The sequence below is a fragment of the Simochromis diagramma genome, unplaced genomic scaffold (genome assembly GCF_900408965.1).
Source record: "Simochromis diagramma unplaced genomic scaffold, fSimDia1.1 OVJJ01000123.1, whole genome shotgun sequence".
NCBI lineage: Eukaryota > Metazoa > Chordata > Actinopteri > Cichliformes > Cichlidae > Simochromis > Simochromis diagramma.
In genome coordinates this window covers 1551363-1578380 of record NW_024386778.1, presented here as the reverse complement: position 1 = coordinate 1578380, position 27018 = coordinate 1551363, and the positions used below count along the sequence as shown (strand labels likewise).

The window sequence follows — 27018 nt, the reverse complement described above, 5'->3', positions numbered from 1 at the left end:
TGTGACCTTTCAAGATTTGATATGTTGTGCATTCAGAGATGCTCTTCTGCACACTTTAGTTGAAACGGGTGGTTTCTTTAGTTACTGTACTTTACTGACAAGGTATTTCTGCTCAGAGAACTGCTGCTTACTGGTTATTTTTTCTTTTTCAGACCATTCCTGGTGAGCCACAAGATTGCTGCGCGAGAAAATCCCAGCAGTAGTTCCTTAAATACTCACACCCACCAGTCTAACACATAAATGCATAAACAACCATGCCACATTCAAAGTCTCATTAATCACCTTTCTTGCCCATTCTAAAGCCTGATTTGAACTTAGACAGCTCGTCTTGACCACACCAACATGCCCAAAAGCACTGCAATGAGACTGGTTGATTAGATATTTCTGTTAAAAGAGCAGCCTTATTTCATGTTATTATCAAAATGTCACGAAACAAAGTGAACAGGATGAGTGAAAACGTAATACCAGTGACATGTGAAGCCTACAGCAGCTTGCCATTATAGCAGTTTTTATAGTGATACAGTCACAGTTCCTTGAGAACATACAGAAGGGCTGAAAAGGGGATCACAGCCTTTCAATTAATAGTAACTGAAAAAACGAACCGAAAGCATCAGCAACATCAGTGATGATACATAAATATATTCAGGGTCTAATCACACTGTCCTTTCATTTCTGCTTCAGAGAAAAGAAAAGTTATTTTTGTGGAGCAGGTAAATCAAAGCTCAAAACACTATTAAATGCCTTCATGTAGACCTGGAAGCAGAAACTCATTATGTTCTCATTGGATAAATGACATTACAAGGTCCTATGCTTTAACTTTGGCTAGTTTATCTCCTACTGAAATGGGTTTGTTTTGGCATAATTATAGATGATCAGTGTTAGACTGACATGAACAGTTTCCATCAAAGGCATTGGGGTGTACAGTAAGGTTTATCGGCTGACATTACTGTGCCTATTAACTGTTTTTAAAACAAAGTACGAATACAGAGGCACAGACCCAGCGTTCTGCATGTCAAAGCCAAGACTGTTTTCTTTAGCGTTTCCATTTTCTGTCATGTATTTTGGGGGAAGTGAGAGAGTTGCCCTCGCAGTGCTATAAATGGCTGTTCCACTAGGTCTTCACGCTGGAATTTCCCCGCGTGTGACTTCACGTGAAAGAGAATAAAAACAGAAACTAGCAAGCGACGCGCCTAAAACACAAGTATATAGACCCGGACAAACCGTTAAACGAAGACAAAATGCTTTTCTGTTCCCTTTTTGTAGTTATCCCTGTGTTTATCTAGAAAAATCACGTCTTCTACCTAACGCTGAACTGTTTTGATGACGCAAGAAAGGCGTAGATATTTTTTGATCATAGGGGTGCATGTATGATATTATTGCAATACGCCATTTGTGTAATAGGACTATTGTACTTATGGGCGTTAGTTATGTTTTTAATATTATAGAGTATCAGTATTTTTTTGTCTGTGTTAATACTAGAGCCAGAACACTTAATCCTTGAACTCTAAATTATTCATTTCACCCCTCGTATAAACTAGTGGTTCGTTCCGCGGAGGGGCGGTTTAGAGGTTCCTGTAGCTTCTCTGGATTTGCCGTGACGCGCAGCCTGGTCCTGTGTTTGGGTGCTTTACTCGGGTATAGGAGAACCGTGGAGTACACATAAACCAGGACTAGCTGTCCGGAGCGGATCTTGAAGATCAAGGTGAGTTTCACAAAAGTGGAGTCCTAAAATAGTGGCGGTGTTGTCGTTAAAATGAGTCCATCGGTGTTTAACAACGCCAAATAACGGTCACGAATCAGCCAGACTGAAGTACTCGGAGGATGCCAGTGTGCTGCTAGCTTAACTTCTTGTTAGCAGGAATTTGTTAAACGGTACTTAAAAGGACGCTCGGGTTTACTTTGAGCTGCCAGCATTTGAGGTAGCATTCTGCAGGCCGTTTAAACTACCGACGGAAAGAAAAATGAGCATTGGTGAAGGTTAACTGTGCTTCCAACAGACTGGAAAGTTCAGGTAGAAAACCATTGGCTATTCTGTTGATTCACAGCTGAAGGTCTGCTAATGGTCTTAATCCTGTGTAAGCGTTAGAAATTTAACGTAGTGAACTGGGAGTGCTTGTAGATGTACGTATAATTTTTTGGTTATATGACATGTTAATTATAAAACTCAAAAAGTTTTAGATGTTTTTGTGTGTGTTGTCTACTGGGATTGGTGTTGTTAACGTTGCTTAGCTTGTTCTCTTTCCTTGATTAATATTTACGTCGTGTTACGACACACGGAGACAAATAGAACAAACAATAGGGTTTTTTTTTTAGGTTATTTACAAAACATTTTAAATGATGATGAACTGGATGATCATGTATGTTGTTGCATGTTCTCAGATCAGTTGTTGACTGAATCCCGCTATCTCGTCCAGTTGTAAAAGGTATTTACTGTGTGGAGACAAACCCCATAATAACTAAAATATTCAGTGCAGAGATCCAAAGGCACAGTAATAATCATTCACTCTTTTTGTCTGATGTTGTGTCAAAAAGTGATTGCCGGTATTTAAACCGAGTATATCACCTACAACAACATATGGTATTGAATAATGTCCTCGAACAACATTCCTGTCAGAAGGTAGAAGCTGCAATCAGTTTTTGGTGAAAGGACTTTTAACAGCTCTATAAATCAATTTTAAATGGCAAAAAAAGGGGACTGGATTCATTGTAATGTAGCACACAGAGTAGGTACAACAATGCAGAGTCATAAGTATAATATAATGGCAAAAGAATTCATTTCTTTATTCTATATGTGGCGCCTTTGTAAATACAAATACAGGTACGAAAGAAACCCCCACCCCACACACACACACACACACATGCAAACATCATTATTGGCTTTTTTCACAGACTTATTGTAATGTTAATTGAGCTATGCTCGTTATAGCTTCAGACAGAGAATCCACAAATTCTTTGAATTCTGAAGCTGAAATTAGTGGCTATAACTCAGACACATGCAATAGAAGAAATATGAAAAAGAGCCTTTTGTTTTTGTCTTGAGTTTTGTTGGATTTCTTATGAAATCAAGCCTGCCAGTGGGAGAAGTTTTCTTCCACTCTGTCACTGTATTCATGATGTCCTGATTACATGATCCAGAACGTAATCATTGTTGTTATTACTTCTGTCCAGCAGAGGTTTTAAATAGAGCTTGTAGTGCAGTCAGAAATCCTCTCCTTTAAAAGGAGCTGAGAAAGCTCAGCATAAGATTGCGCAGTCTTGGCAAAGGCCTTGACTTTCCATGCTCTGGCTAAATGTTACTAGGTGTGGAGGCCTTAGTCTTGGGGCATTGCAGAGCTGAAAGCTGAAAGCTCTCTGCCTGGAGTTTTCCTGTTGAGACCTACAGACGAGAAGGGGTGAAACACGTCTGGTGGCCAGAGCTCTGTCAGCATTGTTTGTTGGGGCTCTCTTTTTTTTCAATCAAACCAAGTGAACTAATCTAAGAGAGCCAAGTGCCTCCTCTGGTAGCAGCTGACAAACGAGCGTACCAACAAGACCAAACAAACTGTGACCAATGAGACTAAAGTTAATTTAGATAATGTTACAAAATAACTGCGAAAAATGCCCTGTGGTGTTTCAAGATGGTTACTAATTGGCAAGTTTGTTGTTTTGCTTCTGTTCTTTGTTTTTTTTCCCAAGAGGAAGTTTTCAGTCACCTAATGGAGTACTTGTAATTTTGAGTAAAGTTACTGAACATCAGTCTAAACAACTGCAAAGAAAGGATTGGGTAGTTTACATTACTTGCTTGTGTTCATTGTTATATGTGTTTCTAGAGTGTCCTGACATATTTCCCACTGAGACAACAGTTGTTTTAAGACCGGGCCATTAATGTTTGTATTGTTGGTTCAGTGTGGAGGGGTTGGAGCATGTTCACACAGTGTTAAGAGAGTGACTGGCATTTTTAATCTAGCACTTCAGTGATCACATGAACCATTTTATCATTTTGGGTCATCATTTTTCTATCATCAACTAAAGATGTACTAAAAAGGACACTGTCCCTTTTACTGTATCTGCACCAAAAATAGTTTAGACCCCCAAAAAAGCGTTCCTCCCGACCGAAAAGTACATTTTTAATAAGTTTATATGAAAGTGTGACCTAATTACTAAGAAATACACTTAGAGGTTGTGCATGCTAACCGTGTTATCTGTCACTGATTGTTTGAACACAGGCACACTATGGATGAAGAGGAACAGTTTGTTAACATTGATCTGAATGATGACAATATCTGCAGCGTCTGTAAGCTAGAGACGGAAACGGGGACCTTATCTTTCTGCCACGTCTGCTTTGAACTCAGCATTGAAGGTAAGGCTGTGGGCTGCTTGTGTGTTCACCAACAAAGTGCTATGGGGGGAAAAGAAAAGAGCTGCCTGCTTTTTTTCAAAAAAACATTTTTAAGTGTGACCTTTTCTTAATTGCCACACACTAATGTCTGTCTGATGGGATTCTGAATTTGCCTTTGTCTTAATGTCCAGCAATTTCAGAGCTTTTATCAACAGGCAGGCTTGCATGAATATATCAGTGCTGCTCTTAGTTTCTAAGACGTTTTGGATTATGTAGAATCATCCAGATTCTTCTGCGGTCATCACTTCCCATCATGGCAAATATGCCTGCACCAGTTGTTGCGATAAAGTCTGAGAGCCTTTCAGTTTTTCATCGGTTTGATGTCTTATAGGATTGCCTGTCACAGTTGCTGCTTTTATCCTCTCTAGAAACAATGTATAAGCTACATGTGCAGGGTAATGGGACTGCACGACCGAAGCCCTAAGTATGCCAGGCTGCTGTGATTCTCCCGTTTGATGTGCCACTCCAACTCAAGAGCATGTGTTTGAAGTTTTTTCATCTCTTAATTAATGAGTGGCCTATTTGAGGAAGAATAGGGAATCAAAAGGGATTGGACATGCCTCTCATTTGGCACTCGTCTCACAGATGCACAAAGGCTCTTGTTGAAGTGTGTGTATATTTTTTTATCTACATATATTGTGATTGTGTATGATGTGTAAAACAGCTATAGAGGATTCTGGGAACTGCCCGAGTGCTTCTAGGATGGTATATCATTTTGAGATGGGCTGGATTGTTTTGCTCACTTAGGCTGTCTTTGTATATTCTATTTCAGGATGTTGAGTCCAAGTACTAAAAGTCTATCCCCAAATCTGAGGTGTCCTTTGGCACTGGATGTGTCAGAAAAAACCCTCTCAGATTCTGTTTTTTGGGGTGCAAGTTTTGACATCAGCATGTGTAGCATTGAAATGGCTGTTATGTAACTGTCGGATATGCTGGGAGAAAAGGTAGAGTTTGCAGACAAGCACGTGTTTCTGGTGCAGCTAAGCATATCATTGGTCAGAGAAAAGCCTGCCAAGCTTCATGTGGCCACTTTCGGCATGGCTGATTGGAAACTAAAGCCTAGCCATGTGCTCGCTGACTGCTCATGCAGACTTAATAGCCATAGCTCCCATTCATCCTGCGCCACTGTTTGTTAAAAGAGAAGAAGCAAGGCTACAATTTACTCAACGGCAAATCTGTTAACTGTGATAAACATGAGTCTATATACACCTTCATAGTGGTGTTTATCTCTTTTATACACACACACACACACACACACACACACACACACACACACACACACACACACACACACACACACACCAGAGCCCTTGTGTCCCAGGTCACATCAGGTCACATCATGCTATCACTATCATTCATTGGCTCATTCATGTTGGCTCTGAATATTCAATAAACAGTAGAGTCAGAATTATTTCTTGTTTTTGTTTATTTATTTACTTTTTTGTGTTAGATAGAGGCCACTTTGTATGTATTACTTTCTACATGAACAGAATATTAACAGAATTATCAAGTAAATTTATTGGTGTGGTTTAAGAAAATGCCATCACCCCAAATAACTTTTTTTTAATTTTTATTTTATGAACAAAGATAAGTGTTTTCTACAGGCCACACAGCAGGCAGACTTGTAGCTGGTTGAAACTAAATGGTGACAAATGCTGGTTTCAAATGTAGATGGATAGAGATCAAGTTTTTCTGTGTCAAAAATGATATTTTTAGACCAGGTGATGGTGTGAAGATGAGCCACCACATGCACGTCCTTGCACAGTCCAATTGCATCTAAGGAGAAGGGTTTATTTTTTACTTAAACACACCACATTTGGAGAAGACTGATTTGGTACTGCACTTTTGCAAAGCTGAGTGACCATTAGGGTACACGTGACCCGAAGAATGCTGAAATTTTTCCACAATATTCTATTTTTTTTAATAACATTTTGACCACAGCTGAACATTTTTGTAAAATCAATCAAGTTGCCCTTTTTTTCTGCAGATATTTTTATTTAAAAAAAAAAAAAAAGAAGTTTCACTGCACAGTGTGGTGGTGACACTCACCACAACTTGACACTGCTACATTGTAGCTAAGCAGCAGCAAAAGAATCCACTATGAGTTACACTCAAGTATTCTTTTCAGTCCACATCCTCCCACAGATGTGATTACAGATACGCATGAAGCGGTGTTGTTCAGACATGTCCGGCAGCTGCTGACATGCAGAGTATTCATAACTGTTGTTGGATAGTGTGCACCAACAAGCCAGTAATGTTGAAACTTTGTCATTTCCAGGCGTCAGTATATTGTGTTCCCTATTTAAAGGCACTTTTGTGCGGCGTTGTTTATCACCAAAATCGCCAACAGTAGCAGCGGGTGCAGATATAAATGTAAATCCTGTTTGTGGCTAAGACTCTGTTCACAGTTTAAAGTCAAATGAATGGACAGGAAGTGCAGTCTTTGTTGTATCTCCAAGTAGCTGTTTCCTGAGGAAATCACTTTGGCCTGCATCTGCTTGTTCTATGAGAAAGCATCAAACAAAATTTTGTACGTATTTATATACTGCTCAACCCGTACTTAGGTTAACACGTCTTATTTACAGTGTTTCTTTTCCCTTTTCTTACTATACCATCTGAGCGGTATTCTAGCCCTGAGCGTCAACACGGTGCAGCAGAGAACAAGGGGGTGACTGCAGTCCCACACCCAGAGCCAGCCAATTACTACTTATGTTCTGTGGAAGAGCTGTTTCATGTTAAAAGAATGTGCATATTTCAGAGGAAGTTTTATAATTAGGACATCTTTATAACCGCTCAGACTAACCTGCCAATAACCAAACCCAGAAATGCCAGTGATAACAAAGATTATAAGATGACTAAGAGAGCCAGAGGGAGGGCTGGGCCATATTATACTGTTCACGGTAATACCGGTACAATGTTAGGCAACGATAAGAAAATGAAATATCGCGATAGAATATGGGTAAAACACACATGCGCAGTGCCTTTGTTTTCATACGCACATGGCCGATTGTTGAGTGAAACGGATGAACCAGAATTGGTTTGTAAAAATGGTGCAACTTCAGTGATGTGGAACTGGTTTGGTGTTTGTCCGTCAGATACACAACAAAGCACCTTTTTTTTTTTTTCTTTTTTTTTTTTTTTTTTTTTTTTTTTGTACAACATGCAAGCGGGCCATCGTTATTGCCGTATTTGTCGGAGGTGCTCGTAAATCTGGGAGTAATCTGGGTCCTAAACTCCGTTCGCTTGGGGTCCCAAAGTCAAACAAGCATCGCTGAGAGTTAAAAACTGTCTAAATTCTTTCATCTTTAATAAAACGATCAGCATTGCTGCTTTACCAGGTGTAACTATGAAGTTTAACATCCAGGCATCCATGAAAACAGAATTTATTACATTTAACGGAGTTAGAAGTTAGCAGGAAATTAGCGGAAGTTAGCTCGCTAGTTTCGCTAGTTACCTAAGCATGATATAGCATGTTCTGACTGAGAGATTTCTGAAAACATTCAAACGTACAGCTCTGCTATCACTTCCAACATAAATGAAGACAGGAAACTAAACAGCAGTGACGTTTGTAGGGTTACTGAAGTTGGGCTAGCTGGTATATAATGATGTTCTACGTGATCGCTAGCTACACAGCTATGTTAGCATAACATAAACAGTGAAGCTGGAGGATGAACGCTAACACTTTTCCCCTCGATAAAAGTTAATGTGAGGGTTCCTGGTGGTTAGGGACAAATGCAATCACATGGCAGGATGCTGTAAACGGACCAAACTTCAGTCGGGAGAACAACTGAGATAATCCATCCACAATACGAGGTTAGTCATTAATATACTGCAACAACATGGGAATAGAGCAGCTGTGATAGAATACAGCATTAATGAATCAATGGTACAGAAGTGGAGGAAGCAAGAAGAATGAGTTGAATAAAGTTTGATTTATCTAACTGCTTTGCTTAATGTGCCTTATAATCCTGTGCACCTTATGGTCCGAAAAATATATATTATCGTCAGTTATATCGTTATCGCAAATTTTCAAATATATATCGTGATAAATATTTTTGGCCATATCGCCCTGCTCGAGCCAGAGGTCCCTTTCAGTTGTGGCATACTGGTATAAATGTTGGTTTGGTCGTCAGATGTGTAATTAAAATTAGAATAGACAACGAATTATTATCACGTGATCTCTAAAGGACCACATTAAAGGAGCAGAGTACCTTTGGCTGTTATGGTATCGCACACTTTCTATTAATATATTGTGCAAGCTGTGATCTGTAAATACCTGAGAGAACTGACAAAAGGTGGATAGGTGAATATTTTCTATCCAGCCCCCATCACAGACGGTTTCTTGTTATTGGACTCCTGTGGCTCCGTGTCAGACGATCAGTCTGCTGAACCGTCACGTTCAGCTGGAATCCAGAACCATTTTTTTATTTCTTTATTTTTTCTTATATAATTCTGAGTGTATTAGAGTCGGGTGTTATTATTATACCAGACTTTATTAGGGCTTGGAATGAATAAAGATAAAATTCCTACACCGAAAGGCTGGAATATTGTAGACGGTGCTGATTCTGACTGCAGCATGCTTCTATAAACGGCTCATTTATTGTGGGTGAACTCTTCACCCTGGGGTGTATTGAGAGGCCCAATTATGTTGCAGCCTGTGGTAGCTGTTTGATTGAACACAGCTGGGGTCCAGATATTTGCTGAACCCATGGCGTGGTCTACTAGTTTTGTACTAATACATGGGTTTGAATGAACAGGCTCTTTTTAAAAGCCTTAAGTCTCCTTTAGCCTGACATATAAATTGCCTCATGGTGTTTAAACCAGCACATTTCTGTAGTATGAATAACTCTGATCTTTCTCCACCTTGTGTGGTGTGCATGTAAGGTATAATCCTCATTTCAGCCACAGTTAACAGACAGTGCTTTAAAAATGATAGAAAATGGTGTATATGGGCCATTATTAGGGCTGCCACAAACCATTATTTTGATAGTCGACTAGTCACCGATTATTTTTGCGATTAGTCGACTAATCAGATCATCATCCATTGGACGTAAAACGTACAGCTTATTGCACCAGCAGCATCTGCTCTTATATAACTATCATTAGCTTACAGCTTTAAGTGTTTAAGGTATGTGCTAACTAAAAATAAAGACAAGATGATAGTTTATTAAATTTTAATGAAATTTGCAGATTGTTTCAGTGAAGTTTAATAAACTCCTTGCTATCTAAAATATAACAGGACACCGGAGTAAATTCTCGAGCATCTCACACTTCTGATAATCAGCTGTCTGCTTGACGTTTATTTAGCTGTGTAAAAACTATAACTTTAATCCAGGGCTCTAGAGTGCGACCAATTTGGTTGCAAATGCGACCAAATTTTTCAGTGGTGCGACTAAACAAAAATATTTGGTTGCACCTGTGCGACCAACTGTTCGGGTAGCAAAAAAAAAAAAAATCTGCAACCTTCCCTGTGGTCAACAACAGACACACATTTTGCCCCTATCGTGGACTAAACCAATCAGAGATACTCAGGGGCGGGACCTCTCTGATTGGCCGTGGTCCAGTTGAAAGTGCAGGTGGAAGTGGGAGGTGAGTAGCTTGAATAAAGCGATATCGATTCATTAAATCCTGAATCGACTTTTAAATATAACTGTGTTTTGCCAGAAACGCCAGATTCTCAGATTAAAGCTCACAAAACCATTTCAACAACAACCAAACAGCAAATGAGAGCAGGTACACGGACTCCACACAAAGACGTAAACACAGAGCGGACCGACGCATCAGAATCAGCTTTGTCTTTCTCGGCTTTCTCACCCGACGGCCCGTAGACGGACACGCTGTCGGAGCTTAGCGGTTCTGATGCGTCCGGTCCGCTGTGTTTACCTCTTTTTGCGCTGATTCTGAGCTGCAGGTTTTGTCTCTCCAACCAAAATTCACCGAGCCAGCAGCAAAAGAAGCAGCAAACTGCGCTTCACATTTGATCAATGTCGTCATGAATTTTGCTGTTTTGCTTCCACGACTATTAAAATCACACTTCATGCACAGCTAGCTCTCTCTCTATCTCTCTCTGTACTTCAAGAGCAGTTTCCCGTCTCCAATCTCTGTTTTCTGTATTATTCATTCGCTTATTACCCACCAGTCTACCGTTGTTTACAGCGCTGTGGCTGCTGCCTTTCACACTAAGGCATCTGCCGTGATGTTCACAATTCTGATGAAGTCAGTACTGATAAATGATCAGAATTATAATATTTCTGACTGTCTGAGGCTACACCCATGGCAAAAAGTTAGTCTAGAGCCCTGCTTTAATCTCAGCCAAACCGATTTACTCAGGAACAAATAAAATACTAAAAAAAAGCCAAACAATAACATTTTTAAGTTATCTAAGTGACTTATATATCATGTTTAACCTGAGTAGCGAAAGACGGCGGTGGGTTTGAAAACGATTTGCCGGGAGTCCGGTGTTCTCACGGCTCTAGTGAGCGTTAAACCCCGGCTAGCTATCGAGCTAGTGGGTAACAGACGTCTCCGAAAACGTCGGAGCGCTTTTGAAAATATGTGGTGTCTTGATAAACTGAGCAGATATTTGAGGTTTACACAGCTACATTCTCCCTGAAAATATGTTAAACGTTTATTTTGTGACCCAGAAAGAATAATAAGAGTAATATTAAAACTAACTAGCTGCCGCCATTGTTGGAAACTGAGCTGGGCTGCGCTATGAATTCTGGGACACAGCTTCTTCTTCTTCGGGGTTTAACGGCAGCTGGCATCCTTGTACATGCAGTGCTGCCATCTTCTGTTTCAGTCCGTTATTACACTCTTAAATCCTACTACTTATTCCTGCGTCTTTTGTGATCTTACAAAGCTTCAAACGACGCGTCGATTATTAAATCAGTCGTCGACGTAATCGTGACTAGTCGACTAATCGTGGCAGCCCTAGCCATTATGCTTATGTTGTTAAACAAATTAATCAGCATTTGTCATGCATCAATATCCTTTTCCATGAACAGTTTGTTCTTTGTTTTCTGGAATCTGAGTACTTGTTAAACGTGGAGTTTGTGTTTGAATGTATGATTGTTAGTTCACAACAGTGTCTGCATAAACATAGTTTAGGCATAAGAAATGTTGCTCTCCCTGCCACTCACTGTACCGTGTGCACAGTGTGACTGTAAGCCTCAGAGTAAAATAGACACGCCTTGAACAGAAGCCTTCCTGATCTATATTTAGTTGATTTATATTAATAATAATAATAATAATAATAACGGTAATGAACAAGGTCACATTGTGCTGTAGTCTGTTTTTCAACGTTGGCAACAAAACACACACAAAATAAATAAGTCTTTTAAACATGTTTGGATCATGTGCAACTTCCTTACTGTTTTGTTTTTCTGAGCAAATTCTAAGTTTGTTTGTTGTTGGGTTTTTTTGTTTGTTTGTTTTAATGGCCGCCATACTTGTGGAAATAGAGTTGTGCGCATGAGTGCTTGTACAGTGGGGCAAAAAAGTATTTAGTCAGCCACCGATTGTGCAAGTTCCCCCACTTAAAATGATGACAGAGGTCAGTAATTTGCACCAGAGGTACACTTCAACTGTGAGAGACAGAATGTGAAAAAAAAAAATCCATGAATTCACATGGTAGGATTTGTAAAGAATTTATTCGTAAATTAGGGTGGAAAATAAGTATTTGGTCACCTCAAACAAGGAAAATCTCTGGCTCTCACAGACCTGTAACGTCTTCTGTAAGAAGCTTTTCTATCCCCCACTCGTTACCTGTATGAATGGCACCTGTTTGAACTCATCATCTGTATAAAAGACACCTGTCCACAGCCTCAAACAGTCAGACTCCAAACTCCGCCATGGCCAAGACCAAAGAGCTTTCGAAGGACACCAGGAAAAGTATTGTAGACCTGCACCAGACTGGGAAGAGTGAATCTACAATAGGCAAGCAGCTTGGTGTGAAAAAATCAACTGTGGGAGCAATCATCAGAAAATGGAAGACATACAAGACCACTGATAATCTCCCTCGATCTGGGGCTCCACGCAAGATCTCATCCCGTGGGGTCAAAATGATCATGAGAACGGTGAGCAAAGATCCCAGAACCACACGGGGGGACCTGGTGAATGACCTGCAGAGAGCTGGGACCAAAGTAACAAAGGTCACCATCAGTAACACACTACAACGGCAGGGAATCAAATCCCGCAGTGCCAGACGTGTTCCGCTGCTGAAGCCAGTGCATGTCCAGGCCCGTCTGAAGTTTGCCAGAGAGCACATGGATGATACAGCAGAGGATTGGGAGAATGTCATGTGGTCAGATGAAACCAAAGTAGAACTTTTTGGTATAAACTCAACTCGTCGTGTTTGGAGGAAGAAGAATACTGAGTTGCATCCCAAGAACACCATACCTACTGTGAAGCATGGGGGTGGAAACATCATGCTATGGGGCTGTTTTTCTGCCAAGGGGACAGGACGACTGATCCGTGTTAAGGACAGAATGAATGGGGCCATGTATCGTGAGATTTTGAGCCAAAACCTCCTTCCATCAGTGAGAACTTTGAAGATGAAACGAGGCTGGGTCTTCCAACATGACAATGATCCAAAACACACCGCCCGGGCAACAAAGGAGTGGCTCCGTAAGAAGCATTTGAAAGTCCTGGAGTGGCCTAGCCAGTCTCCAGACCTCAACCCCATAGAAAATCTGTGGCGGGAGTTGAAAGTCCGTGTTGCTCGGCGATAGCCCCAAAACATCACTGCTCTCGAGAAGATCTGCATGGAGGAATGGGCCAAAATACCAGCTACTGTGTGTGCAAACCTGGTAAAGACCTATAGTAAACGTTTGACCTCTGTTATTGCCAACAAAGGTTATGTTACAAAGTATTGAGTTGTATTTTTGTTATTGACCAAATACTTATTTTCCACCCTGATTTACGAATAAATTCTTTACAAATCCTACCATGTGAATTCATGGATTTTTTTTTTTTTTCACATTCTGTCTCTCACAGTTGAAGTGTACCTCTGGTGCAAATTACTGACCTCTGTCATCATTTTAGGTGGGGGAACTTGCACAATCGGTGGCTGACTAAATACTTTTTTGCCCCACTGTAGGTTTCTGTAATCGTATCTGTGTCTTCCAGGCTGAAACAGTTGCTGTTGTTTCGGTTATATGGGGTTTCCTGCACCTGTGATGGCAGCTAGTCTGTAGGAAGCACTGCAGGACATCTGTAGTGGTTAACATGTAGTCTGAGTTCACGAGTCATTGAGTTCGTTGTTGTTGCCGTGTGCAGCTGCTGACAACACGTTCTCCTAAGCAGTGGCATGCAGCTCTTATTGACACCTCACCATCAGTGACCTGTGTGCCGCTGTCTCCATGCCAACTCCCAACACGTTATTAAAGTGTGTCAAGGACTGAGTGGGCAGGCGGTTCAGAAGTTTGATGAAACAGACATTACTAATATATCACATACTATCCGTATAATGTTCTGCAAACACGTATCATTGAGTTTTCTTTCCCTGATGGAAACCACAAGAACAAATCTGTAAGTGCAGGTCAGAGTTCAGTTTGGCCAAAACGTTTGCCGCTAAAAGAAGCTGGCCTGTCAAACAGAGGAAGTAATATCTCTGTGGTTTTGTCTTGTTCCCCTAGTTTTCTGAATGCTTGTTTTCCTTGTGACTAAAACCTTGTGATTTAGTTGTAAAGTGTTTGAGTTCTACTGAAACGTAATCCTTGTCTTAAAGGAAACTCTTTCCCACCTGCCTGAAGTCTGATTATTTGATTTTAATGAAACAAGCTACGTGATCTCTGATTTGGGTGTGGGTCTGAATTGCCTGATTCTACTTTTGTATAATTATTTGTAGGCAGGGATTACTGATTACAGGCCTGGATTTGTTCATTAAACTTCAGCTTGCGTTTGTGCTTTTGTCTACGACAGTTTAACTTCACCCCTTCCCCAGACGAGCAGACCAAAACAAGTCCATTGGTCATCAGTGTGACTAATGTCTCTGGATGTCACAGCCTAACAATGTTGAATCACCTCCAGTGAATAGTCTGTGTGTGCCTGTGGCTGTGTGTGCAGCCATGAAAGACAGTAGCGCTAAGCTGCTTAGCTGGTGTGAGGTCTTTTGCTGGTGGTGCACGGCCCTGGTTGTGTGCCAATGATTTTTCTGCTAGGCAAGTGGTAGTCACTGTTTTTGTGGACATCCGAAGGCTAAGACTGATCAGATAAATCCATGGCTGTGTGACTGGCACAAAGCTCTGTGTCTGAAGAGTCATTGACTATTTGTTAGACAATTATTCACGCACTCGCACGACTCAAAACTCTGATAATATTTGGTTCCCTCATAAGACTAATCCATTGCAAACATCTGACTTTTAAGGCACTCGGTGTCAAAACCGAACTACGCTGAAGCTAAGAATAGATTTGTGCCACACAGTTGTGTAATGGTCTAAAACCTTCCTATGTGCTAAGGCATTTAAGGTCTATTAATGCAGTCTGTCCCAAATTAGGGATGAACTATTTGATGTGATTCCACAAGGTTACAAAACAGAAGCTTTCAAAAGATACCAAAAGCACTGCCTACAAACAAATTTGTGCAGAAAAATATTTTTGTCTTCCTTTTCATGTGAGCTGCTTCTATTTTATATAACTCTAGGCAGAAAACTGACTTTTACAATTCATACAACATGCAGCCTCAAACCACTAAAACCAAAATTCTCTTGGTAAATTTTCAGCCAGCATGCTTTATGTCTGTCTTTGCACAACTTTGCTTACTGTCTCTGCTTTTATACATAAAGTTTCCTTTTCTAATAATAGTTTTGCTAGTTGTTGTTGTTGTTGTTGTTGTTGTTGTTGTTGTTCTCAAAGCCAGTTTTTACAATGACAATTAACTCAACTCTCTGTGTTGACTTCATTAATATTTTCTCTCCATTTCAGTCATTAACATCAGTATGGGTTCTCTTCTTACTTAGACTAAGTGGAATTTGTTGAACCAGTGTGTGTGTGTGTGTGTGTGTGTGTGTGTGTGTGTGTGTGTGTGTGTGTGTGTGTGTGTGTGTGTGTGTGTGTGTGTGTGTGTGTGTGTGTGTGTGTGTGTGTTAGAGAGATGGAGAGGTGACCTTCTTCTTACAGCCTCTATTTCTCAGTAGACAGGCATACGTGTTGGAGTCTGAGGTGAGGAGATTAGTCACTGTTGTTCATCTCGATTTAGAAGCTCACACAGAGACATTTACCTCACAAGCGCCTCTCTGCACTTTACCAGCAGCCAGGTCACTGTTTTCACTACACGACACGACCACAGCACACACTCACTCACAAGCCTCATGTTTGGCGTTTGTAGTGCAGGGCTGCTCTAAAGTCACACACACACACACACACACACACACACACACACACACACACACACACACACACACACACACACACACACACTGTGTTAACGCTTTCTCTTTCACCGTCAGCCTCCCATTGTTTATAAAGCCACACTCAGAGGTTATTACAGTTGTGTTCTACTTATTTGGAGTAATTTCCTGTTGCACGCAAAACTGAGCACAGTGTGACCCTCTTTTAATTTTTGGATCCATGAAACATTACATTTTATGTGTAAAGGTAACCACAAGGAATGCAGAATTAATTATTTTACACCAGGGAATGCATCTTTTCGGTCTCTTTTTCAACAAGTGCTGTATTGTGCAGTTTTTCAGGCTAAAATGGGTTAAAGAAGCTAAAATGTAGTCACTGCTGGGTAGTGAAGTCATAAAAATATTGTTTGACAGAAGCAGGCACAGGTAAATCTCATGAATTAATGTAAATGAAGTGCTGCTTCATGTGGACAGAGAGACCAATTTCCTCTCATGAATTCTCCGGCTTTAAAAAAATGCTTTATATTTGCATTGAGACTGAGTTAATCTATTATCCCTCCCATCTCGAGCTCTACTGGCTAATCCACTGAGCACTAAGCAGCTTTTACTGAGAGATTGTGGCAGGTCAGTCTGTCAGTTTTAGCTTGCTTTCATACTAGTTTAGTTCTTACTTTCATTTGCTGTGGCAAGTTCAGTAGGTTATTAATCCAACAGAATATGGTATACATGCAACATGATTTAAGGCATAAGCTAAAATAGCAGTTACTCTGTCTTCTTGCATTAGCAGGAGGCAGAAAGAGCTTTCTGACAGTATTGTTTCTACTGCGTGTGGTAGATTTGGTGTGTGTGTCTGTGTGTCTGTAAGCTTTTGAAGCAGTATGCGGTGGCTGCAATGAAGAAAAGCTGGCATGCTAACATTCTCAGAACTGAGGTTTTCACTGCAGCGTTTCCTGCTGCAGACAACGGACACTCTGCAGATGTTACTTATTAATGTTAATAATTTAGCGTCCAGCCTAGCAGCCCCAGATCAGTGGCGTTTCACTGGCCTTCAGGGGGGAAAAGTCTATCTTTATCTTTATCTTTATAATTATTTTATATCTATAATAGTCTAAATCTGCAAAATAATGTGACTGAAGCCTTGAAATAAACACGATTCAGTACACATGCATGGGGTGGTTGGCTCACAGCAATAGAAAGTGGGACGGCTGCTGCAACACATTATATCAGACTAAGTTAACAGTTCATGCTTCTTTTTTTCTTTTTTCTGTAGCTCTACTGTAAGTTTATTTAAGGGCAGCTTTTTCCCACTAAAGGCTTTTATGGTGGTTACAAGAACAAGCACTGCTGTTTCACATGCTAGGAAAACAGGTTTGTTTCCACTTCACCTGAGCTCACTCAATAACGGCTCTTCTTACAATAGAAGCTTTAGCTGACTGTCGTTTTGCACTGTGTCATTGCGTTTGTCGTCGTCTTATTGACTCCCTGCTTTGTCCGTGTGAATGCAGGTGTCTCCTCTGCTACCTTGTTGCACTCAAAGTCCCTGCGAGGCCACAGAGACTGCTTTGAGAAATGTCATCTCATCGCCAACCAGAAGCTGTCACGATCCAAGGTCTCCCGGAGTGCCTACGAGGGCATGAAGCTGGCCCTCAGCCAGAAACTGAACCGCATCATTCAGTACGCCCAGAACAAAGACTCTGTCTCCTCCAGTGGCCCGAACAGACGGGGGGCTAAGCTTCTGTGTTACGGCCAGCAAAATGACCGCAAGCTGCTCCCCCAGTCAGACGCCCAGGTGCCCCGCTACACGCCCTGCTGGGACACGGGCAAATCAACAGGGCCGGCTGACTACACGATGGGTATGCTGGAGCGCCACACAGCCGAGGAGCTAGGACTGCTGCAGGAGTCGCATTCTGACGTTTGGTCCAACGACAGCAGGAGAGGTCTTCACAGCCGGAAGCCATCAGGAGGACAGCAGCGCGCGCACCAGGGTCACAGCAGAGAAGAGTGTAAGCACATTTCTTCTTTTCACAAACAAACTTTAGCAGACTTTGGTTTTATCAATTTGGAGTTGAAGCAGTGGAACGTTTACGCTTTTCTTCTTCTTCTTTTAAAAAAGAAAAATACATCTGTCAGCAGAAAAGGAAAGCTGCTCTCGCCTCTCACATTATTCAGTTTTATCTTCAAAAACCTCAGCGTGTACAACAGCAGAACGTTTTTACTGTCCTTCATCTTCCTCTTAGCTGTGATCTCTCCAGAGAGAGGTTAATTTTCCTCTAACCTCGAGATGGGCTGTGTCCTTGGCTGCTTCACGTCTCATCTCCAGTAAAGCTGTTTATAACTACAGATCCTGCAGGGATGTGACTGAGCCTGTTAGAGGCCAGCAGTTTTCAAATTCTCTGCTTATAAATGAAAGATGACAGGCAGTTCACAGGTACACTGTTTAAACTGTGGATATTTCCGCAGGAGAACAGCATCACCCTCTGACACTTGAGATTGCACAGACCTTTGCAGTTATTTAAACAGAGCAAATGAAGTTTTAGTGTGTATTATTCACAATTTCTGACATCGACAAGTAGCACAAGTTTGCAGCATGTTTAAAGTCTATTCTTATTGGCAGCTAAATGACATCCACTGTGCTCACACACCATTAAAAGTGATATCTTTTCTTTTAGTGACTGAAATGAGTGTGGATGAGCTCCATCAGCTAAATGCCCAGCTACTCCTGCAGATTCAGAGTAAGTGGTTTTTACTGATATCCTGATTGATCAATTGAACAGTTCCTTTCACAGAAGGCTCAGCAGTCATAGTCATCTATATTTTAAGCATTTTTAAAAACCTTTGCTTCAGTGTGAAATCCTCCTCTCTGATAAATCCCCGCATGAGATTTTTGGTGCCCTCAGGAAAAAAGCTGCTCTAGTGAAAGGGTCTTTTTAATTCCCAGTCTGACTTTTAGCTCCCCGATTCAGAACATAATACTCAATAAATTAGTGCCTGAAATAGACTAAAAGGCTTCTGGTCAACACATCATCTCCTTGAATCCACTGCCGGCTCTGTTAGAGCCATTGTTTGCTGCTACAAGCATCTTATCTCAGCTTTCTTATCTCAAGAGTCCAGCGCACCATGTGACCTCTGAGTGAGCTATCACACAGCTGCTTAAATGAGCAGCTTAATCATTATTAAACTGTCTTGTTATTTTTTTTCTTGATTCTTTTGGATGAGTAAAATTATCATTCTTCTTGCTGCCAAGAGGCAAATTACCTGAGCTAATGTGAGATATTGTCCTCCCAACGTCCTAGTGGGAGCATGTCCTGCACATTTTTGTTCACCCTTTAAGAGCAGTCACTTCCACAAATGTACCCACAGCAGATGGGGATGTTAATTGCTCATGTTTAATAATTTGAAAGACCACATAAGCCCGCCCGCGACTTAATGATCTGCAGAGTGTGTGTGTGTGTGTGTGTGTGTGTGTGTGTGCGTGTGCGTGTGCGCCTTGTGAATAAAAATGCTGATCCCCTCTATCCACCCCTCCTTTCTCTTCACAGAGGTCTTTGAGGAGTTGACAGTTGCCGTGCAGGAGAAAGACTCGCTGGCATCTGAGCTGCACGTGCGTCACATTGCCATCGAACAGCTCTTTAAAAATTGCGCCAAGCTGCCCTGGCTGCACATTAGCAGGGCCGGGGTCAAGGCCAGCAGCAGCAGCACTGTGGAGTGAGGTGCTGGGAGGTGGCTTTTGATTGGCTGCTGGGAGGAAACAGACGAACACTTCAGACTGCAGAATGCAGAACGTGTAACCTGGAGGACACTAGAGCAACGTTAAGGGCTGGACTGACGTGGTGTTTGTTTTCATGGTTGGAGTGATGATGCGAGGTTTAAAGGTGGTTTTCTGCTCTGAATTCCAGCCGAACCGAGTTCACATGAGATGTTAGCAGCAGGTAAAAGGTTCCTGGGACTGGATGAGGCTGTTTTTAATGGACAAGATCACGTTTTTAATTTCAAATATGTTATTATTTTCAAAGACTGAAAAACAGTTTTAAAAATGTTCCAAACACATTTGTTATCATCATACTTTTGTTTTAGTTTTCTGACACATTTCAGTTTTACAGTGGATTTTCCTTTCTTTTGTTTTGGATTCTGAGAGTTTGATTCTGTTTTTTGTTTGTTTGGTTTTTTTTGGATGATTTCAAATGAACAGTGACCGTCCCAATCATACTATAAGCCACTGCCAGCAGTTTGATTATTAATGTCATGGAAAGCTCCAACAAGTTAGCATCTACTGACAGTATTATGGGTTGAAATGTCTATTGTAAAGTTGACTACAGACTACGACCGTAACTGGCAAAGTTTCAAATAGTTATACGTGTCACTACAAGCAGTGGCAAGTACTTATATGTGTCTGCTTGCCACACTTATTCCAAATAAGACATTATGAAAAATGGCTACGGGTCATTTCTCATCTGGAAATGTGCACGATGACACCAAGAGCATCAGTTTGTAAAAGACAAATCAGAGTATCTGAAATCCTAAAAGTGAAAACTTTTGATTTAATTCAGCTTCTGGGTTTATTGGAACTATTCTTGCTGACAGGATTTGCTCACTGTATAATACAAAGCTGTGTTTTTTGTTTTTTAACCATTGTGTATGAGAGGCTATGCACTGAATGGAAGTGAACAGGCTGCCAAACCAAAGTTTCTATTTGTTCTGTTTTGTGTGTGAATTACAAACGTTTGATTTTTGAACAGCTTTTGAAACAATTCATTCCTGTGTGTATTCAGCGTATGTGTTCTTATTTATCTTCACTGTTACGTTGGCTTGCCCTCTCATGTGTTAAAGAGCTAAGTTGATGTCATAGCAACACATATGGGATAGTCTGCTGTACTCTGTGTCTCTGCAGGTCCCTAAACAAGTCAACGAGAGATGTAGAGACAGTTTTTGATTTAGTATGTTCTTCAGGACCCTATGCAAAGAAGGAGACAAATAAATGAGAAGCCTTATAAATATGAAATATATATTGATTATAGGTGTTTCAGGGCTCACAGAGCTACTCAAAATATAATAAGCTGGGAAAGGACAAGGTTAGAGTGATGTTTAGAAAAACTCAGCATTGTAAGTGTTGTGCGTTCTCTTTGTAAGAGATTAAATGTGTTTAGCCCATTTTGGGGTTTAAAAGACTTTATCTCCATTTTAAATTGTAGTCTTGGTTTTAGTTGGATACCTGTGTTCAGTGCTTGAGAGAGTGAATATTTAGATTCCTGGTCCTAAAGCTCAGTCCTTAAGTCTTTGGTTTTTGGGGTTTTTGTTATGTGTGTTTTGCTTGTGAATGCTGTGTTTTTGCGTGCTATGGAAACATGCCTGGGCTCGTGCCCCTGCTCAGCAGGAAACTCTAGCTGCCTGATTTTGATCTCTTGTTCTTTTTTTTGGTGGTTTTATGATCTTCTACTGTTACCATACCTGAAATACTTCCACTCTCTTTATTTAGACTGGACTGTTGATTTGTTCTCTGATTTTGAACATCTCTGCATTTGTGGTATTTTTGTGATTTTTCTCTTTTATTTATTGTGTGCATTTTATGGATCTTACACAGATTAAGTGGTTTGTGCTTAAGTGACCATTTGTATATTTTGTTTTTGCAAAATAAAATAAAAACTATTTTTATTACATGCTAGAACATGGTATTGTTTTCTTCATTGTAGCCACTGCAGCATGGACAAAGAAAAGTTACGGCTGGGTTAATGATGGCTAGAGACTAATATATACACATAAGCTCTTAATGGCATTGGGTGAGAGATGAAGATGGATTTCCTCTGTTACTTAAAATGTAAATGATTCAGTCAAATAAGGAATGCTAACTTCTTTTTTCATTTATTTCACTAGATCATTTATTTTGAGCATATGCATACAGATTTATACAGGAAGGAAAATAGTGTCCCGTAGTACAACAGGTGCTCAAAACATCGTGGGAAGAAGTAACACTTGTGTAGTCCCTTCGCTCAGTCATATGGTTGTGCAGCTGCTTCCTGAGTATATTTAATACATGGTTTAACAATAACTTGTCACATTGGAAATATCTATATTGAAAATGCATCTTGTATACAGGAATATAGGATATAAATGCATTGAGAGAACTGGAAACCATTGTTCCCACTGAACAGCGACATTCTAGGTGATATTGATCCAGACAGCAGCTTTTTCAATCATATCAAGACTATTTTTATTTGTTACCAGGATAAGCAACTAAATGAAATTACAAATACAGATCAGATGTTAATAAGTCATACTAATAGCAGAAATCTTTATGCCATTTTTAAAACACAATGCACAGTTTAACCTTGTTTCCATAAATCACAAAACCCACAAGAATAACTTCTTACTGTGCAACATTTTATTTTATTTTACATAACCAATTCAGTTGTCTTATTTCAAATTTTAGTGAGCTGAGCAAAAATTATAAATACTCCTGTGTGAAGCAGTCAGGGCAAATGTGGCTGTCCTGTATATATATGAACATGCTGGAGGACAGTTAATAACATGGGCGTGCACACGTCTGCATGCGATGTACAGTTTGAGAATATTGAAGTGAAATGTTCATTTATTTTATTTTGTGTTATTTTATAACATTCTGGGAATCTAATTTTCATAAACAGCCATGCCACCAAAAGCACCTTTGGATTTGAAGCTGATGAATGCATAGACAACGTGAGACAAAGTGCTGGTTCCAGTCTGGGGTTCTGTAGAGGTCTAGCGCACTCAAGTGGGCGAATGGGCGTATTACGTCAAGCAATGCCGCTAAAAAGGGTTATTTCCAGGAAATGGATGCGATAATCCCTGACTCAGCGTTGTGTTAAAAAGTAAATTTAAAAACAAACAAACCCCAGAACTTTAAACTTTTAAAGTCTTTAAAAATAAAAACTATCAAATTGTTATTGTTACTCATTATCACACGTTGTATCATACATAGTTGGTGTATCATAAACTGCAGCTTTTACTAACTTTAATAGCTTCCCATGGCAACCCGCAGTTAAACTATAAGTTAATCTTTTGCTTCTGAGCCACAAGAAGAACTACTTTCTCTTTCTTCAGTGTTAAGATGAAATTACATCAGAGGATGTAACCACAGTAATAATAAGCAACAAACACATACCTCACCATGAGTCATAACAATCACGTGAATGACTCATTATGTAAGACGGGCATACACTCGACCAATGAACGCGCTATATTGAGTTGGATGGAACCAATAAAAATTATCCGTGGGCGGGGATTGGGTCGTAAAGGGCGGAGTTAATAACAAAAACTGACGAGTTCTTCTGTTGCTTCCTCCTGTTAAGCATCCGTTTTAGTCCGCATGTCGGTATAGACCACAAGGAGAGGTTAGTGAAATGTTTTACATATTTATTCCATATTCGAACCTATTAATATAAGCGTTTTTAGGATACAAATATATTTTTTGTAGGATACAAATATATTTTTTGAGTTTGTAGATTTCATCGCCAAATTTATAATGCTGTTGTTAGCAGCATGCCCACGTTAGCAGTGTTGCTAATGCTAACAGGTCCACAACGTCTTGAAGGAATAATATCCTTACGCTTTTATTAACAGGCTGTAATTACCAGTGGGGATATAGTTATCATAACGATAACTTAAACCTCAGCTGAAGTTAACTTAAACGCTACTTGGGCCTTATCGTGTTCCGTTTCCGTAAATAGCGCATTTAGAGCAGTAGCTCGTGTTATGGAACGAGGCAAGTGCGTGGCTAAATGGAACCTGTGCGTCTCAGCCCGCCTTTCTCTGGTTCGAACCGTTAACCGAAGGCAGCAGGGCATAAACAAAAGGATGTCCACATTTTAAACTAAAGATGTTTCCTACAACAGCAGGTGTTGCCACGTGAACACAGGCGTATTGTTGATACCTAGGGAGTTTTGGCATTGGATATACAGAATAGCTAAAACGGTCAAACCACCTAAAATAGTGCAGTGATAGACTGTAAAGTGGAATTAGTTTTTTCCAATTTGGGCATCAGAAATCATTTTGTAGGTAGGATCTACACCTGTATATCTATTTTGTTTCTTTGTTTGTTTTACATGATCTGTCACATGCCTTTCATTACAGAAGCTGTCCATACGTGATGAAACACTTGTAAAATATGAGGAGAGAGATTGCAGCTGTGGTGTTCTTTCTGAAGAGGCTTGTGAAAAAGGGGGAGAAGTTGGAAGCGGAGATGGTCGAGCTGTTTGTTGAGAGGCTGGCTGTGGCACTGCAGGAGAAGTTTAAGGGGCACTGGTATCCTGAAAACCCCAGCAAGGGACAAGCATACAGGTGGGGCTGCTCTGGGACGCAAATGAGTAAAACTCGGATTGTTCTGGTGGCACGTTTAAGCTGAAGGCAGTTTATGTTGTGTGTGTGCTTTGAAGGTGCATCCGAGTGAACAGATTTCACAAGCAGGATCCAGAGCTCCTTCGGGCCTGTCGTGAGAGTGGTATCCAGTACAGTGACCTGGGACTGCCTCGTGAACTCACATTGTGGGCGGACCCTGGGGAGGTTTGTTGCAGGTGAGATTAAGAGTTTGTAAATCTTGTACACTTAAATGTGCTTCAGTTGATTGCTTTCTCATTAATCTAAACCTGGTATCACTCAATAATTAAGGCAAACTGGTTTTTAACGTGAGATGACCCATTCACGTTAATCTTCCTCACATGCTTCATGCGCAGTGGTGAAAGAGGCTGTAAATACAGTTTCATTAACCCCAAGGCTTTCCTGTGATTTCAAACGAGACTACTGGCAACAAGAAAACACTATCTTTATGAAACAGCAGTTAAACATTTTGTTGAAACTTGGATATAAACTGGTGGCTTTGTTTAATTTAAAAAAAAAATCTTTTACCTGCATTTATCGTTATTAGATGCTTATGAACAAAGACGGCGCTTCTTGTTTTGTAATATGCTTTCCCTAAAATCTTCTAAAGAAAACCGTTCTTAAACAAATTTCCTACTAAGTGTTTAATTAAAGGTAATAATTATTGATGTCTCTCCTAATTATTAGGTATGGTGAGCAAAATCCTTGCTTCTCGGTTGCCACTTTCTCAAGTGACGATGAGGATGGCAAAGATGTTTCAAAGAAGGTGACCAGTGCACTGGAGAGGGTGACATCAGACTACCACTCTGGTTCCTCTTCAGATGAGGAGAGTGCCCGCACTTCTCCCCTCACTATCCCCAGCAGATGCTCTGCTTCCCAGGTATTCTGTCATGAAATGAGGGCTGCCTACATTCACATATATTCTGTCTTTTATGAGAGGAAACATTTTGCTGCTGTCAATGAATATTTGAGTGCACACACAAAGCAAGACTCCTGATAACACAGGCTAATGATTCTGAACAGGAGACACTGCAGTAAGCACTCTGGCTAAATGGTTAGCCAAGGCCTGGGTGAATTGTTTTAAAGAATATTTCATGCATGAAGTTGGTGAATGATGGTGTATGTTTGCATGCCAAATTTGCACCTATGCTTCTTGGGTTCAGCTTCACCCCATAAATGATCAAAATTATACTTGATCAAATGAGTGAAGGAGCCAGGTGATGATGATAAATAATAACCATTTCAACAATGAAAACTTGGTCAACTAATAGTCCTCTTACACTAGTACCTACTTGACTCGACTTGGTCAAGCTTGATCTAGCTACAGTATTATGACTGTTTTTTGGTTTGTCCACTATAATTGGCAGCTTATATATATGTAACTTATTTATTTTTCCTCTTTTTATCTGTTTAAGAAAATGAATCCATGTGCTCCTATATGGCATCCCAAAAAGATGGTACCAGGAAAAGGTCATATCCCTCCACAGCCCCACTACAGCTACAGGCCTCGGAATAGAGCCCCACACAGTTTGAGGAACAACCTGTGGGTCCCTACTGTGTACAGGGGAGGGCCTGGATATTGGGAAACACACCAAAATCTGGCACATTGTTACAGTTAGGAATCATGGTGCTTATTGTTCACACTGGACATTAAACCTGAAGGCAACTTTAATATGACTGACCATTTGTTGTTGTTTCTTTTTAAACATGAACTTTTTATAAATGAAATGTTTTTTTGACAAAGTCTGTTTTGCACTTTAGACTATTTGTTATAGTTGGAAGAAATCACTTGTATTAAATTAGATATTGATATTGGAATACTACACGTATAGTCTTGAAGTACTGTATTTTTACTAAGGGAAATGTTTATGTTTGCCACTGACTGTCCTTTGTGATAAAGTGTTTTATTTATTCATAGTGAAGAGTTGTGTCAGAAGTAAAGGCTTAAATTTATGGAGTTTTATTAAATACTTCGAGCATCACAACACACACTTTGATTTTCTCCCCTATACTGTGTTACCTTCTGTTTGTCTTTGTGTTACCACCTATCAACTTGCTACCAATCAGTGCAAATATCACACTTTCTTTTAACTCTATTGATTTTTTTTAAAAATTATTATTATTGTTCCCTCTGTATGTTTTTGTGTCAACTAGAAAATACTCAAACCCGCGCACACACAGTGTCTCGCCCTGGTGTCGTGTGTATGAGGTCCAATATCAGGACAGAAATTCTGGCTTTTCGGGCAAAGAGCTGTTGCTCAGTTCCTAACTGATCTCAACTAAATGTTGCGTGACTCTTCAGTCACATTCTTTTTTTTTTTTTTTTTTTTTTTTTTTTTGTGTCCCGTTTGGATCTATAGCCATCAGAATTGTTGTCTTAAGGCCAAGAAAGATGCCAAGCGGATTTATTTTACCAAGTGGATCGTCATGGCCTTGCCATATTGGTCCATTTGATTGACCTTTATTATAATTATGAATTTATTTTATTTTCAGTTGCTACAAACGGGACAGACATGACTGGAGGATAGGACAGGGAGAAAGAATGAAAGAAAGAGAGGGAGAGAAAGAAAACCAAATGGGAGAAGAGACGGTGAGAAGGGGGGGAAGAAAAAAAAAAAAAAAAAAGAACAAAACTCCTGGGTCACCTGTATGGAGAAAAAAAACAGAAGAGAAAGCAAACAACAAAGAGCAACATAATAAATAAAAAAAACGGCACCATCACAATAAACTAGTTAGCAGTAGATATCAGTAGATACTAAATAATAAACGATATTGTGCAGCACGCAAGATAGACAGCGCACAATGTGCTTTGAGGCAGCAGCCAAGAAAGCTGTAGTCCGCGTCTGTGAATACCCGTGTGTACACCTGTGTGCATACCTGTGTGGATCAGCATGCTTGCATTCCAAAGGTTTCTCCATGTAACAGTCATATTCAATAACATAC

General features: G+C 40.3%; 3 protein-coding genes across 3 annotated transcripts in view; all 3 read left to right on the top strand.

Moving 5' to 3' along the window:
- The window catches only part of LOC120720571, a 914567-nt gene that overhangs the window by 37784 nt on the left and 849765 nt on the right, over nt 1-27018 (top strand). The gene's annotated exons all lie outside the window — the stretch shown is intronic.
- cunh21orf91 (chromosome unknown C21orf91 homolog) lies at nt 1569-21192 on the top strand. The gene is made up of 5 exons (XM_040013356.1): nt 1569-1702; nt 4206-4339; nt 17235-17732; nt 18399-18461; nt 19269-21192. Exons 2-5 carry the CDS (start codon nt 4213-4215, stop codon nt 19436-19438), a joined length of 858 nt encoding a protein of 285 aa, XP_039869290.1. The 5' UTR covers nt 1569-1702; nt 4206-4212; the 3' UTR covers nt 19439-21192.
- On the top strand, nt 22988-26064 carry btg3 (B-cell translocation gene 3). Its single transcript, XM_040013369.1, has 5 exons — nt 22988-23093; nt 23833-24039; nt 24135-24272; nt 24763-24955; nt 25491-26064. The coding sequence occupies exons 2-5, from the start codon at nt 23867-23869 to the stop codon at nt 25692-25694; spliced, it is 708 nt and encodes a 235-aa protein (XP_039869303.1). The 5' UTR covers nt 22988-23093; nt 23833-23866; the 3' UTR covers nt 25695-26064.